This window comes from Cynoglossus semilaevis, chromosome 16 (assembly GCF_000523025.1).
Source record: "Cynoglossus semilaevis isolate Cse_v1.0 chromosome 16, Cse_v1.0, whole genome shotgun sequence".
Lineage (NCBI taxonomy): Eukaryota > Metazoa > Chordata > Actinopteri > Pleuronectiformes > Cynoglossidae > Cynoglossus > Cynoglossus semilaevis.
In genome coordinates, this window is record NC_024322.1 from 18344827 (window position 1) to 18359570 (window position 14744).

The following is a 14744-nucleotide window of genomic DNA, read 5'->3' on the forward strand; positions in this document are numbered from 1 at the left end:
GACGAGGTGTGATCAAACCTGCATCCACTGCACGGCAGCTACTGTAAGAGTCATGCTGCTGTGTCACTCTAGTCCCCAAAACCACAAATAGAGAGTCAACTGTTCATAATCACGCAGATACCGACTGCAGGGACGAATCAGAACCAACACACACACCAGGAGAAACAAACTCTACACATACAGATTAGGAATCAAACCAGCAAACCAATGATCTCTTGGACTAACTACTCTTCTCACCGTATGGCCCTGCAAATATTAATTTTTCACATTTAAATTTGGGTTAAGGTGTGATAAGAAACTGCTGGCTGAAAACCCAAAGAGCACTGCTGATCATTATTAAACTTTGGTATAAAATATGGAGAAGAAAAAAAAATTATAATCTGCAGTGAGTTTGCACCACTGAGCCTCCCACTCTCCTTTAAGAGTTCTTTCTGTTAGATGTCAGGGCTGGTAAAGTCTGCCAAGGCTTTGATGAAATGTTGAGAGGAAGGAGGAAGGACGTGTGCTTCAGGTCAGACCACAGAGCAAGAAATTATGGATCCCACCGTGGGTGGAGGCAGGGTTTGGTGTGGAGCGTCTCGCAGCTTATTGTCACACAGGCTGCACTACATCACAGCAGAAATGACATCCCTAAAGGATGAAACTTTAAAAAATCTGCCACATTGAGGAAACAATTACAATCTTTTGAAGGTGATTCCAGATTTTCACCTGACAACGAGATGCTGCGACAAAAAGCAGGTCGACCACACAATAAATGTATCTGTGAGAGCAGAGAAAGGCTCTCATTTTCAATAGTGATTCACATTGTGGAGTGGCAAATGGTTTTTTTTGTCTAATCAGTTGTGGAATGGGAGTTTTCTGAAATGTAATGACATTTCCCTCCAACGGCTCTGCAGTCAGATTATCAGCTGCTGGAGCTTTTATATGATAATTAACTCTGAGGAAACTGCTCTATTTGTCCTAAAAAAAAAAAACCTACCCAGAAAGCACTGTGGCATAATTTGTTTCAGTTCTCATGTATGAAGCGTGATATAATTCCACCCAGGCTGGAATGACATTTAAAATAAAGGGATCGATTTGCCCTTCATGTGCATCATTCATGACAGTCCCATCATAGCACAGGAACAAGTGTGTGTTCTTCAAAGGCAAACATCTGTGTGACTGTTCACTCAACCTGGAGGGACAATGGAAGAAAGATACACAGATACACATATGTAGTGGTTCTGAACCTGTGGTGCGTGTGCCCTTGGTGGTACTTCCTCTCAACTCAGCTCTAAACTGTATCCAATCACCAGCTTGAACCACGTCGGTTTATTCAGATCAAATGTTTCAGACATAAACTACATGACACGTGAAAAATGTGAATGTCGTTGTTTTCTTTCTGTGCATTACACATCACAAAGTCAATGGGCAGAATGGGTCAACAGGCGGCCAACATTAAAAACAGATGGCAGCCAATCAGCCGCTCTCTCTGAGCTGCTCTGTCAGGTCTAAGTATCCAACGCCTGTTTCCATGTAACGAGAACGACATTTACCAAAGGCACCAAGTTAACATCCAGTAGAGACTGAATGACACAGCTCTGTCATGTGGATGTGGATGTGTGTGAGACAGCGCATGATCAAGAGGGTCAATGATATAAAAGAGAAATATATTCTGTTATTCTGCTAAACAGTTGTCATTAACCTGTGGTTTGAATAGATCTGACTGTAATCAGAGAACGTTGGTTGAAACTGCAGCACTGACAGGTCTGTGGTTGTTCACCAAGGAGCCATTTTGTTTTAATTGCCTACTTACCACACTGGAACTCATCTGCACCGTCCTCACAGTCCTTCTGGCCGTCACACAGCCACACGCTGGAGATGCAGTTCCCACTGGGACAGGCGAAGTGGCCTTCCTCACACTGCTGTCCATGAGAAACTAAACAACAACAAAGTCCAGGGGCTTTTAGTGACGACTCAGGTCTCCACTCTATGTTACCATAACATGTGGTTGGTATAATTTGTGCGTTTGCAGGTTCTCACCCTGGCAGTTGGTCTCATCAACGTAGTCACCGCAGTCGTTTGAACCGTCGCAGATCCATGACGGGTGGATGCACAGTGAGGTGCTGTTGCAGCTGATGAATTTTTTTTCCTTGACCCCCAGCTTATAAAAGTGAGAGCAGTCGGTGTGGTCTGAATACAAAGCACAGGAGCACAATTATTGTCTTGTCACAATGGCCACAATCATGAAAGTACAGCAGAGGGAGGAGGTGGTAGGGCAGAATCCACAGCAACCACGGCATGTCCATTTATGAATTGCGCTGTTGTTCACGTTTGTTAGAACTCACTGCAGTTCTTTTCATCCGAGGCATCAGCGCAGTCGATGACCTGGTTACACCAGGCTGAGCGGGCTACACAGCTGCCGTCTTTACACGACCACTCTGACGAGCCACAAGTGACATCTTGGGGAGAGAATTAGCATTTCAAAAAGAGCAGAGCATTTAAAACACACACACACACACACACAGAGAGAGAGCACAGTTTACAGGTACTGCACATATTATTAGTCAGGACTTCAGTGAAAATGAACTTCAGGAGGCAAACTGCCAGAGAGAAGGTTACAGGAGCTGCAGTATCTGTGCAGTTGGAATGACTGTGGTGTAAAAACTGCTGGACTGTCTCGACCCTCTCGACGCTGTGCAAGAGCAATTCACGCTTAATATGCAGGAGGGGCTTCTTGGTTTAGTTGTTCATCCGAGGTCTTGAGCACAGTGGCTCTGGTCATTTCACCTCTCAGTGTTTTATCTTCAGCATATAACATAATGCTATCATTAAACGTGACAGGGTTAAGGGTAAAAGAAGAAAGTCACTGTTGGTGTCCCATTAAAAACAAAACTCCGGGCTGAAGACGACACACCATAATGAAGTGAAGACCTGCCTGGGTTGGTGATGGAGTTTTGTCTCCTTGTGTGGTGGATATTCTACAGCTGGGACTATTACGGAATATTCTGAATAAATTAGTGATGGGTGAAAAAAAAAAAACAAGTTCCCTAATTTTGGTTACACGTCAGCCCATTGGGTGGCAGTAGCGTACATAAAACCCATTTTTAGCCATGAGGTAGATTCTCAGGATTGATTGAAAGACAAGTCAAAATGCTCGGCTTGTTGTGAAACAACAGACCAGATGACAGGGTTCAGACTCAAAAAAGTCTCATATCTGTAATGTAGTGTCTTTGAATTCAGTGTTTGTTCACCTGAAACATGTTCAGATAAAACATAAATAAAAATATAAATTATTAAAAAAAAACATTTTTGATGTGTACGTTCACCTGTATGTCTAAATCATTGATTTGGTAATTAAATAAAAAATATTGTCAAATATTGTTAGATAACGTGTTTAATTATTTAAAAAGCTATTACTATCACCAGTTTCAAGGAGCAAACACACGCTTCTCATTTGTTTTTCTCACCGTCAAGGTTGGAGCAAAATCGATAATTTTCAGGCTCTACAGAAAAATAAACCCGTAAACTTTGTTGAGCAAAGGTTGAGAGTTTCTTTGAATTGGTCTGGTTTGGGTTTGATGATCTGGGGCTCATTAGACGGTGAGGGCTGAGCACAGCATGTGGCCTCCTGCGGTTGATTAGTCTAAGCATTAGTGTGGTGGGATTCTGCCCCCGGAGGTAGGGCAGATTGAACAGGAGATCAAACGGATGTGACTCACTAGCACAGAAAGCTTCATCTGAGTTATCCCCACAGTCATCGATCTTGTCACAGAAGCGACTGTTGGCCACACACCGCTGGTTGTAGCAGGGCCTAAAGCCCTTCCGACAGCTCCTGTTGTCTGAAGGGTTGGAATCACATGAATATATTTGAAGAGCAGAGACGTCAACGACAGGAAGCAATCAATATGAACATGTTCGGTTTCACACTCTGCAATTGTACTTCTACACAGAGCACTGCTGTGTCTGTGTGTCTGTGTGTGTGTGTGTGTGTGTGTGTGTGTGTGTGTGTTTTTATTCACCACAGTACTGCATCTTCTCATCTGATTTATCTTTGCAGTGGGCTATTCCATCACAGGTTAGCTGGTAGTCTATGCACTCTCCGTTCCCGCATTCAAATTCAGTGTGGATGTTGCAGGATGAATTTTCTGCTACAGAAGAAGACAGAGATGGAGAGCGATGATGACGATGAAGACCCCGCGACTGTCGCCCAAACCTTCAACCTTCGTACTTTCATTTGATAACTATAGCACTGCGATAACCACCATATGAAACATTTGATATCATAAACTTTATGGGGATTTTGTTGACATTAAGAATAAGATGAAAAAAAAAACGTATTTGTACTGAAATGGGAACCTGAACAAGTCAGACGAGCAAAGAAGGTTCGTGAGTGGAAAATAGATATTGATATATATACTGTATAAATAGATACACACACATATTTAAATATATTTTAATATATATAATTGTATATAAAAATATATTTAAATATATTTATACATATGTTTTCCACTCCCGTAGCTGACAGGCTGGAAAATACTCTCCTGTCAATGAAGAGTTGTTAGTGAGTTCTGACGTGAGGAGAATATTAATATTTCAGCAGTTAAAACATCCAGCCCCCCACTCCCAGCACCGACTCCCGCTGCTTTAATTTGAAAAGTTGAACTACTTCCTGAACTGGTGACGAGCAGCTTCATGACATGCAGCCTGTTTTGCACAGTGTGACTCTGAGACCACCGTCCAGCTCGTCCTGGTTTCCTGTCGAGCTCAGTTTTGGCGCTGATTTCAGCCGCTGCCTTCGTCTCGTGTTCTGTGTCCCTACACTGTGTATTAGATTCAAACAGCAGCGTGTCACACGGAGAAGGATTTCCATTTGTGACTCCAGACAAGTAATTGTGACAAACGGCCTTCTGCTCAACTGTGTTTTTCTTCCCTCAGCCTAAAGTTAAAGTAGCACAGCATTATGGCTGCGTTTTTCCTCGGCGTATCGACTGTGACTCCTGAAATCATTAGCGATTCACTGCTTAGTCAGAGGAGAGGCAGCAGCTGCTCAATGTTTTCCTGTTTGCGTGCGCTTATGTACAAAGGGATAAATTCAGAGACGGCAAACAGCAGCGATACTATCTTCCTTTGAGTATGTACAGGAGTCACGCTGCAGCGTGCATATCAATGTGGCCAATGACTTTCAAAATAACAAGTGCATAAAACGGGCCATTAAAATCAATACCTGGTAGTGGGAAGGCTCCACGGGTTGGAAGTTTTGACCTCAGTAAAATGAAATGTGATGCTGCTCATGACTTACACACACATCTGTTGTTGTCTAACAGCACACGTTCGCCGCGGCAAGTGCAGTTGACCCTGCCGTGTGGGGTCAGAAGACAAAGGTCACCGCAGCCTCCGTTCACGTGTCGACACGGGGACAGGTCGCCTTCAATCACAAACAAAGACAAAGAGTCCATTTTCACACTGTTTTCCTGCTGTTATCCTTACAGGAAACTGTCACACATTCACAGAGAAGACGAAGCGGGTTTTAAAAAAATGAATTCACAAATACAAAAAAAAAAAAACATGATGAAAAAATAAATGTCCTAAAACATGCAGCTCCAGCAGCTACATATCTGTCATGGTCGGGGTTAGAAGCCCGGCCCGTGGTTCCCAACCTTTATTGGCTTGTGACCCCATTTTGACATCACAAATCTCTGGTGACCCCAGAGGTCACTGGAGACTTTTTTTTTTTTTTAAGTCATTGATCGCTGTCAATCAAGAAGCTCCAGCTCAGATATTTCTATTTGCTGCATTTTATCTGAACTCGATTTATATTTCGTTGTTTAAGATTGTGTCAGGTGTTTTTTAATTATTATTTTTTAAAAAAATTAGTTGAAAAAATATTTTTATCTAATTATTATTTTAAAAATAATTTAGTTGAAAAAATATTTTTATCAGTATTTTTTTAATTCAATTACTGGGTATTTCCGGCCTCATTTGAATTAAAAGCGAGTTCACGTGGGTTGGGGATCCCAAGGTTGTAAAACACTGGGCTAAGGAGTGCATTATGACCATGTGTGTGTGTGTGTGTGTGTGTGTGTGTGGGTGTGTGTGTGATTTAAATTCAAGTACCAGTTGTAGTGCTGTGTCACTGCAGATGTAGGAATACATTATCTTCTGTGTGTAACTGCCTCATACTGATGGTACTCACAGAGACAAATATTTATGGTGAAGTAGTACTTGATGTGATAAACCTGATGTGATAAATAATTGTTTCAAATTCACTGTCTTGGAATCAAAAAAGCTTCGATGTATTTCAGAGACATTCATGGATGTCAACAAAATTAAATATAATTTAAATATCATCAATATAAATTATAATATATCAAATTCAGGTTTATTTTTTAGTCTCATATTTATTAAAAAAGAACCTCAGTGAGCAACAAGGTGTAAATGCTGTTTTTAATAATGAACTCAGACGTTCTTGCCGACGGGTAAGAAACGCAGGAGAAAATAAGATATTTTGTCTTTGACTGCCTGAGGTACTGCGCTGAAAAATCCTATTTTCTCTGTATTCACAGTTGAACTAAATTGCTTTGCCAAATATCATATTTAAAAAAAGCTTTAGTTCAGCCCTGAGAAAAAAAAATGTGCATAAAAAATGTTTAGCAACAACAGATCGTCTCGTTTGTAAAAGTCGTCCACGGTCAGTTACAGCCACGAGACCAGAGTCTTTCCTGGTTCAGACTCAGATATATAACCATCCGTATGGTTATTTATATTTAGGATATTTATGAAAATGTCTAAGAGTATAAAAAAAAATCAGGAAGGATTTGATTATTTACCAAGATGAGATAAAGGAGGAGCAGCGCGGTCGGAGTGGAACCACAGGGACATTAAAGCCCACTGTCCTTTGTTCTACTTAGAAATGAAGCTCAGTGAGGTTCTTAGGAGACTCCCTCCTCAACAAAGGTCTGTTTTATTAATTACTTGTTAAACTTTACTTTGCAGTCATTCTGAATTACATCAAAACCAGGCCTTATTATTATCAGCCCCAGAGCTACAGACCAGACGTCACAGACAGACGTCAGTCAAATCACAGATAAATCAAATGTTGTTTTTAGAATTTAATTTGGACTTTTACTGTTTATGGTTTAAAGGAACAGATAGTATTGTGACTATGAGTGTGAACAACTGTATTTTCTGGACAGACACTTAATTGTGTATATGAGTGTGAGTCTGAATCACAGTCAACAACTGTATTTTCTGGACAGACACTTCATGAGCCGGAAACTGAAATAAAACAAAATCATCAAACAAATGTGTTTGATGTTTTTGAGTCTCTGACTAATGATGCTAAAAAAAGTGGGTTCTTCATTTGTTTGATATTTTTGAGTCTCTGGCTAATGATGCTAAAAAAAGTGGGTTCTTCTTCTAATAAAAAGTAGAATTCTCTTTGAAGAAGCCATGACAACAACAACAAAAAAACACATATGTTTCTGTGCATGTTATGTTTTGTATTTTCTTCTTTGTGCTTCATGCATCAAAAATAGAACAAAGACATGTATTCAATTACATGATTTGTTTTTCTATAAAAGATGAGTTCGAGGTCTCGTGATACTTACAGTTATTGGTATCTCTGGCTACAGCCGTGAGCCCCATGGGTTGATGGGAAATGTCTGCTCGAAGGACTTTGGTGTCTCCACCTGTGTATTTGTTTGAGCGCAGTATTGACCTGCGCGCCCAGTCTGACCAGTAGATGAACTCTGCATGGAGGGCCAGTCCGTAGAAGTTCCCAGCTCCTGAGTTGATCACGACCTGAATTTGAAGGAACAAAAACTTTTTTTAAAATTTGTTGTTTTGTTTTTTTTTTCCTTTTCAAAATTAGGCTGAAAAGTGGAGAAAAAGAACAAACGCCGCCACCACCTCAAAAATGACAGTTTAACCCCGACGTTGGAAGAGTAAATGACAGTGTCATCGGCATAGAGGTAGGAATCCATCAAACGCCTCCTTGTGGAATAGATGTGCGGAGCACCGTGGCCTCCAGCAGCTCCGTAGACCAAGCCATTATTGGGACAGGCTTGTAAGTGGCACCGCATTAGCCCCGCGCCGTAGCGGGATTAATAGGACAGGTGTTGATTAAAGGAGCCCAGTGTGGGGAAGCAACAAATGGGCATCAGGCAGTGAGAGAGGACGGAGCAGAGCAGATGGCTGAGGACGGAACATATTGATGGGAAATTAGATTTGGGACACGTTTCACTGGCAGACAGGAACACATGTCTTTTATTTCTAGCTCTTGTTTTCAACCTACAACACTTCATTTATTCTAATTACTCTTTGGGTTTAAAAAAATGTTTTGTTTGTTTTTGTTAACAAACGGCATTGAAACATTGAATTGATATTTACTTGGGTTGTCACTCGACAAAGTTGGGTTACCATGGCGACATCTTTCCCTTCGTCTGCTCCTCTATCCTGCCTTTATGTTTAACACAGACCCTGCTCCCAAATTGGCATATTGGGGGCACTCTTTGCCGTTGAATGCACTGGCAGTGAGCGATAGCCCTGCTGCAGTGGGGAGTGGTTCCAGCCTCGGAGGGCTCTTCTCTGCCATCCAACTTCAACAATCAAGATTCTTCTTAAACGACAGGAGGCCTGAAGCTGCCGTCGCTCCACAGTATTAATGTCTTGGACGCTGAGGACCAGTTCCATTGACATTTCTCCCCCTTACATTTGGGGGAGAAATGGGGGAAAGTGCTGAAGTTGACAATCAGCTGCCTCTGTTTAATTCACACTTTTTAATTGGAATGGAGGATCGACACGCAGAGCAATTTCACTGTGAAGCCTTCATTAGCAGGACTCCACTGCAGCGGGGACCCAGAGGTGAAGACTCTCTCAGCCTTGTGACCCAGCTGGGAAGCAGACGGGCGACTAATTGAAATGCACCGAGGTGCCCGGCTGCAGAGATCCCGTTACGAAAAAAACCTAAGTGCACGGAAGAAAAGATAATCTTGTCCTGTAATGCTGTGCACACCGGGGAAACAGAGGATGTACATATCTTGGCGGGGGGGTCATACATTATGTATGCAATATTTCACGGACAAAATGAAAACTCCCCCAACTGAGCCTGTTTACTTTGGCAGGGAACGACTTGTGTGATTAAGGACGCCATCCGCCCCTTCAGAGACTACGAAGACGAGAGAAAATCAAGAGGTGTCTCACATCACGGCGGCTGCGAAGGCTTCCATGTTTCAGAGCTTCTCAGTACAGTAGGAATGAGAGATTAAATGCAACACATCAAATCTGCGTCTTTTCAAGAGAAAAGGAAGAATCAGTCTGACACTCTGACACTCCGTCTGATTCTTGGCTGTTCTGTGAGCCAACATAAGCAGTGCTTAGAGACAAAAGCGTAAAATACATTCTCTCCAGTCAGTCGTCGGATCAAAGGAGGTCTCTCGCTGTGGTGAATTTCAAAATGTAAAAAAATAAAATAAATAAATAAATATGCAAATGGTTATTTCAATTATTCAAATACATTCTGAAGGAAAACAAAAGTATAAAATATATTACATCCATCAATCGTTTTCAGATTTCCATTATTTCCAGACTTACGTTTCGGCCCGAGCCGTCGTAGTCACATCTCTCAATCTTTCCAAGGCTTCCGTCTGAGAAGTAGAGCTTCTCCGCCCGGTGGTCGATGGTCAGGCCGCTGGGAGTCAGGATGTCCGTACTTATGATGATCCTCAGGTTCTGTCCCGCTAGAGTGGATCTCATGACCGACGGCCTCTGCTCGTTCCAGTTGGTCCAAAACATCAGGCTGGAGTTTAGTCACAGACAACGACAAAACATTTGTTAAAAAAAAAAAAAAAAATTCAGTCAGTCAGTTTTGTCAGTGTGTGTGAGAGAAGTCCATAAGACTTGAGATAAATCACAGTCCAGTCAATACGAACTGATCAAGATTATATACACAGTCATATCAGTCGTTTATCACCATCAGCCCAGCTACGACCTCCGTGACCTTTTATCAGCAGAGCGCCCTGAACTCATCAGTTTTCATTGGACAAACAGATTAGAGCCACAGGATGTGACAAAGGTCTCAATTATTTATGTTCAAGTCAGGAAAAAAAAAAGACAAAAGCAGCATCCATCCATCCATCTGTCCATCCATCCATCAGTCCATCCATCCGTCCGTCCGTCCATCGGTCCATCCATCCATCCGTCCCCATCTGTCCTTGTCGTGTGTCTGTGTCTGTCTCTGCTGATATCTGTCCTCAGATCCTGGTCCTTCGGCCTTTTTTTTCAGTAATGGGCAGCACATGGTTTTAAGAGCCAGTTCTGGGATATATGTTGGCAACATATCAAAAATAAAGTCAATAAAAAGATTTATAGACAAGTAAAAAGATCTTAAAAATGTATCATAAAACTAATAGGCCGGTGCAGATACAGTATCTTAAATCTGCAATAATGTGACTTTTTTTTCTAATAACTCTGACACTGACCTTCTCCATTAAGTGCAATTTATTTTAGGAACTAAGTAATAAATACCGGAGTGCGAGAGGTAAGGGAGGAGGAGGAAACGTTTGGCTTTTCCAATGTCATTGGGATATGACTTTTTGTTTTACTAAACCATTTGACTAAATAACGATGGTGTCGTCCAGACAGCAGAAAGAAAAACAACTCTGCTGCTGCTGGAGGGAGAGGAAACCCAGGATTCTGGACAAACCTCTGTCAAACTGCAGATACGTTTGTGCTGAGTCACAGAGCAACAGAGGCTAAACCTGGGGCGCAGACATTTGACCCGAGACATCAATGATTGAATAATGTGGCACAACAAAGTGTAGGTCATGCAGGAGTGTGGGGGGGTCGGGGGCTGCGACTCACTTCTGGCACTCGTCCAGGGCCAGGATGTGCGGATGGTCATCGTCAGAAAGTGTGACCACAGCCTCTCTGCTGAAGGCACCCACTCTGTTCTGGTCCACGGTCTGTCTGCTGATGGTGGAGGTCGTGGAGCTGGTCCAGTACAGAGCGTCCCACGTCTTATGATAGGACAGACCCTCCACTGAGCCCACATCTACAAGAGGACGTGCAGAAGAAAATATTTCATTTGTCCAATTCATTTGTTTCATTTGAAAAGTTTCCTCCTTTTGTCAGACTGATGTGAGGAAAAGTGACTCAAAACAACAACATCACAGAGAAACCAACGACCAGACCTGAAGTCCATCAGAAGAAAAAGGAAACGGTCAAAATTTGTAACTGGAGTCGTTTCACCCTCAGTCTGCTTCAGTTGTTCACTGATAAAGTTTTGAATAAAACTAATAAGACTGAGAAGCCACGCAGACGTCAAATAACACAACAAAAACCTTCTTAAAATCTGAAGAAGTGATTTTTTAAAATTGTGTGAGTTTCACTAAGGGTCACCAGAGCTATTCATCGGAGGAGGAGTGAAATGACAGGCGTTCACTGTGAGAGGGCGCTCTTATTGGACAGCTGCTGTTACGGCTGTATAATAATAATAATGAATCTTAGAAATAAAGAGAAAAGTTTCCTCCTTTTGTCAGACTGAGGTCTAATTATTTTGGTTTGAATTGCCGCTAACATCTGGTGTTGACTGAACCGCCAAGTGGTTGTTGCATATTTGCGTCCACACTTCCGCCGCCGCCGCTGTTCAGATTAAACATCCAATCGTGTTTCTTTGTTGACTGACAGGGAAATGACTTCACGCCTCACTGCACTGGACAGAAATGTGTTTGTGGATGATTCAGGACAGTGCAAATAGTTGTACTCCATAAAGCCGCCGCAGCGTTAGGTGTCACAAATCACACTTTGTCCACAAGATAGGGCGGCAGCTTTGTTAGTGCGCTGGAACAATCAGATCCACGCCGCGACTCTCTGTTTGCTCATTTCTAGCTCTATTTGCCATTTTGTAGATCGACAAAATAAAACATTATCAACGTCAGACAGAAAAACTAGTGGGAGATAAAAAGGAGAAGACGTGACTTTTCTCCATTTAATAAAAGTACAGAAGCATCAATAAAAACAAAACGGCTACAAAACATTTAGCCCACATCAATCGGCACATGTTTCAAGTCTGATCTTTTTTTTCTTTTCTGTCTCTGAGCAGCTCAATAAATGATGGTAATGGTGAACATGCTGGTGATGAAATGGAATTTGGATTGCACTTTTGTACCAACGCAGAAACCATAATCCAGAATATTTAGACAGCACTGAGTCGGATGATCACATATTTAACAGTGTGCAGTAAAAGCTGTCTGGCAGCTTCAGGTTTCTCGCACTTCCTTGGCAGGAGCGAGGAGTAATTAACTGGGGACATGAAGTTTAATTAGGGAAATATGGAAGATTAACATTGTCACCTTTCTGCAATGACAAGATGCAGGTAAAAACTTTCAGAAAGAAAAAAAAAACAACTTTGTTTTATTCACAGTGGCGTTTATCAAAAACGTCTTTGTTCCATTTCTTTTACCAGGAGATTTCTGGGGTAAAGTGTTCGAAAAAAGGGGTCCAGCAGGGAGTGGGGGGGTGAGGGAGGGAGTGGGGGGGTGAAGGTAGCACAACTGATCAGTGGACGGTCAATATTTATATGACCTTCATCCACTGTACGTCACCTCAGACAGCTGTCTGTCGACCCACAGTATAACAGTGTTATTAGACTCTTCACCACAGTCGGTGGTAAATCACTCACTGCACTGTTCACTGCCTAACTCTGATCTGATTTAAATTCTAATCCTAAATTAAAAATAAATCTTGACCCTCAAAATACTCTCTAATTGTTCCCAAGACTATAGTTTGAAAAACACATCCCCACGAGTACGAACAACAAACACACTCATCCAGAAGGAAGAAACTGGTGATTACATGTTGTTATAAATATATATATAAATATATATATATATATATGATGAGTACATTAGCAGAGTTCAACATGCTGCAGAGCAGAGAGTTTGAAGTGAAGGATGTGACATCAGTTGTCTGTGTAGAAACACGGAGCGTGGAGAGGTGTTAAAACTGACTCCCACTGAAAACTTCTCAGAATGCACAGGGCGGCAGCCGAGCACAACAAAGGCTTCTGCTATTCATACCAAACCAGTCATGCTTATCAAGACATGGCTTACCAAGCTTTAGTGGAGACAAGAAAAAAGGATTAGACCCATCCTGGGCCTCGTGTCTGACACTGAGATGCCTTTTATTCTCCGCATTTGGATACACGGGTATTAGACTGTACTGAGGAAATAATAAAGAGGCTCATAAAGAAATAACGCCTGAAAAACCACAGTAAACAATAACATGAATGGAGTCTTTGAACCTGGTTAAACAGTGGGTCAGAACGGAACAAACGTGAAACCACTGTGTGGTTCAACGTACGAAACGAGAACAGAACACACGGTTGGACGTCAACCATCACATCCCTGACCCTGACCATAACATGAACATGTCCCTGTCCCTGTCCCTGTCAGACTCTCTTACCCCACGACCACAGGACGTTTTGAAGACACTGTCCCAATAAGTACAGTTATACCAACACCAGCAGACACACACACACACTCTCTTATCTTTCACAAATATATACCTCATCCTAATCCTTACACTAACTGGTGTCAACTGGTGGCCCGCGGGCCAAATCAAAGCCAGTCCACGAGTGGATTCTAAAACAAACATCAAATACTAACGTTAGACAAAAATGTGATTTTTTTTTCCTCTTTTATTTCTGTGTCTGACTCTACGTACCCTCACCCAAAACATTTTCCTTCCATTTACTGTATATTCCATATCTATATCTGTATATCTGTAGCAGGAACACACACACACACAGACACAGACACAGAAATATATAAAGGTCAAAAGCACGGTCAGAAAGTAGGAGAAAAACATGTACTTACTTTCAGCAATAATAGTCCGTCCTGTCCAGTCGTCATTAATCATTTGTATATTCCCAAAGTGGACGTCGCTGAAAAATATGCGGTTCGTCCCAACAATCTTCTGGCTGTAGTCAAAGGCCAGCGCTATGACATTTTTGAAAAATGCAGGGTTTTCAAAAGGCTGGACAGGAGAGTTGAGGTCATTCTCATCTGAGAGATGGATGCTTTTCAGGATCGTCCTCTCAGAGTAGAGAAGATAACCGTCGTAGCGCTCGCAGGCAAAGCCATCATCTGCCAGGCGGCCGTGGGCGCAGGAGCAGGTCCGCCGCCCGCTGCCCAGGTGGAAGCACAACTGCTGACAGCCGCCATTACTCCTGGCACAGGGGTTGGTGCCTTGAAACCAGAGAGGTGTTCAGTTATTTATCTCTACGTGTACTATAGTATTTGTATCATATTTAAAAAAAAAAAAAAAAAGTACTTAGTTAGTTGTATAAAGATCAAGAAAGAGAAAATAAGAAAGACATCAACGGGAAAGTCAGGCTGCAGATCAATAATAATGTAGGAGGAACTATGAGCTGATAAATGTGGGGTGAAAGCTCTAACCTTTTTCTCTGCCTCTGTTGAAGACGGTGACGTCCTTCAAATTAACTCCTAGTCCACTCCTCATGGTCACCACCTCTGAGGTGTCGGACTTGAAGGCACGGCGGATGGAACCGTTGGAATGAGCCCTGATCAACAACGGAAGACATTTGTTCAGAACACTGAATTAACACAGGTGTTAGAGACATTTGTGCTTCTCGATTATCTTCCTTCAAAACTCCTATTCTTGTAGTGCAAAAAAAAAAAAAAAAATACAATTAGAAAACACTATAATTTCACTGTGGCACAAAAAAAAATATGATATTA

At 42.0% G+C, this 14744-nt stretch overlaps 1 protein-coding gene across 1 annotated transcript in view; it reads right to left on the minus strand.

The window, feature by feature from the left end:
- Window positions 1–14744, minus strand: part of lrp1bb (low density lipoprotein receptor-related protein 1Bb) — a 176515-nt gene that overhangs the window by 48298 nt on the left and 113473 nt on the right. The window contains exons 40-50 of the mRNA XM_025063745.1: window positions 14442–14566; window positions 13860–14231; window positions 10846–11035; window positions 9577–9781; window positions 7593–7785; window positions 5285–5410; window positions 4002–4130; window positions 3702–3821; window positions 2328–2441; window positions 2023–2172; window positions 1796–1918 (exon numbers count right to left, since the gene is read on the minus strand). Of these exons, the coding sequence (XP_024919513.1) occupies window positions 1796–1918; window positions 2023–2172; window positions 2328–2441; window positions 3702–3821; window positions 4002–4130; window positions 5285–5410; window positions 7593–7785; window positions 9577–9781; window positions 10846–11035; window positions 13860–14231; window positions 14442–14566 (1847 nt within the window). The remainder of the gene's footprint in view (window positions 1–1795; window positions 1919–2022; window positions 2173–2327; window positions 2442–3701; window positions 3822–4001; window positions 4131–5284; window positions 5411–7592; window positions 7786–9576; window positions 9782–10845; window positions 11036–13859; window positions 14232–14441; window positions 14567–14744) is intronic.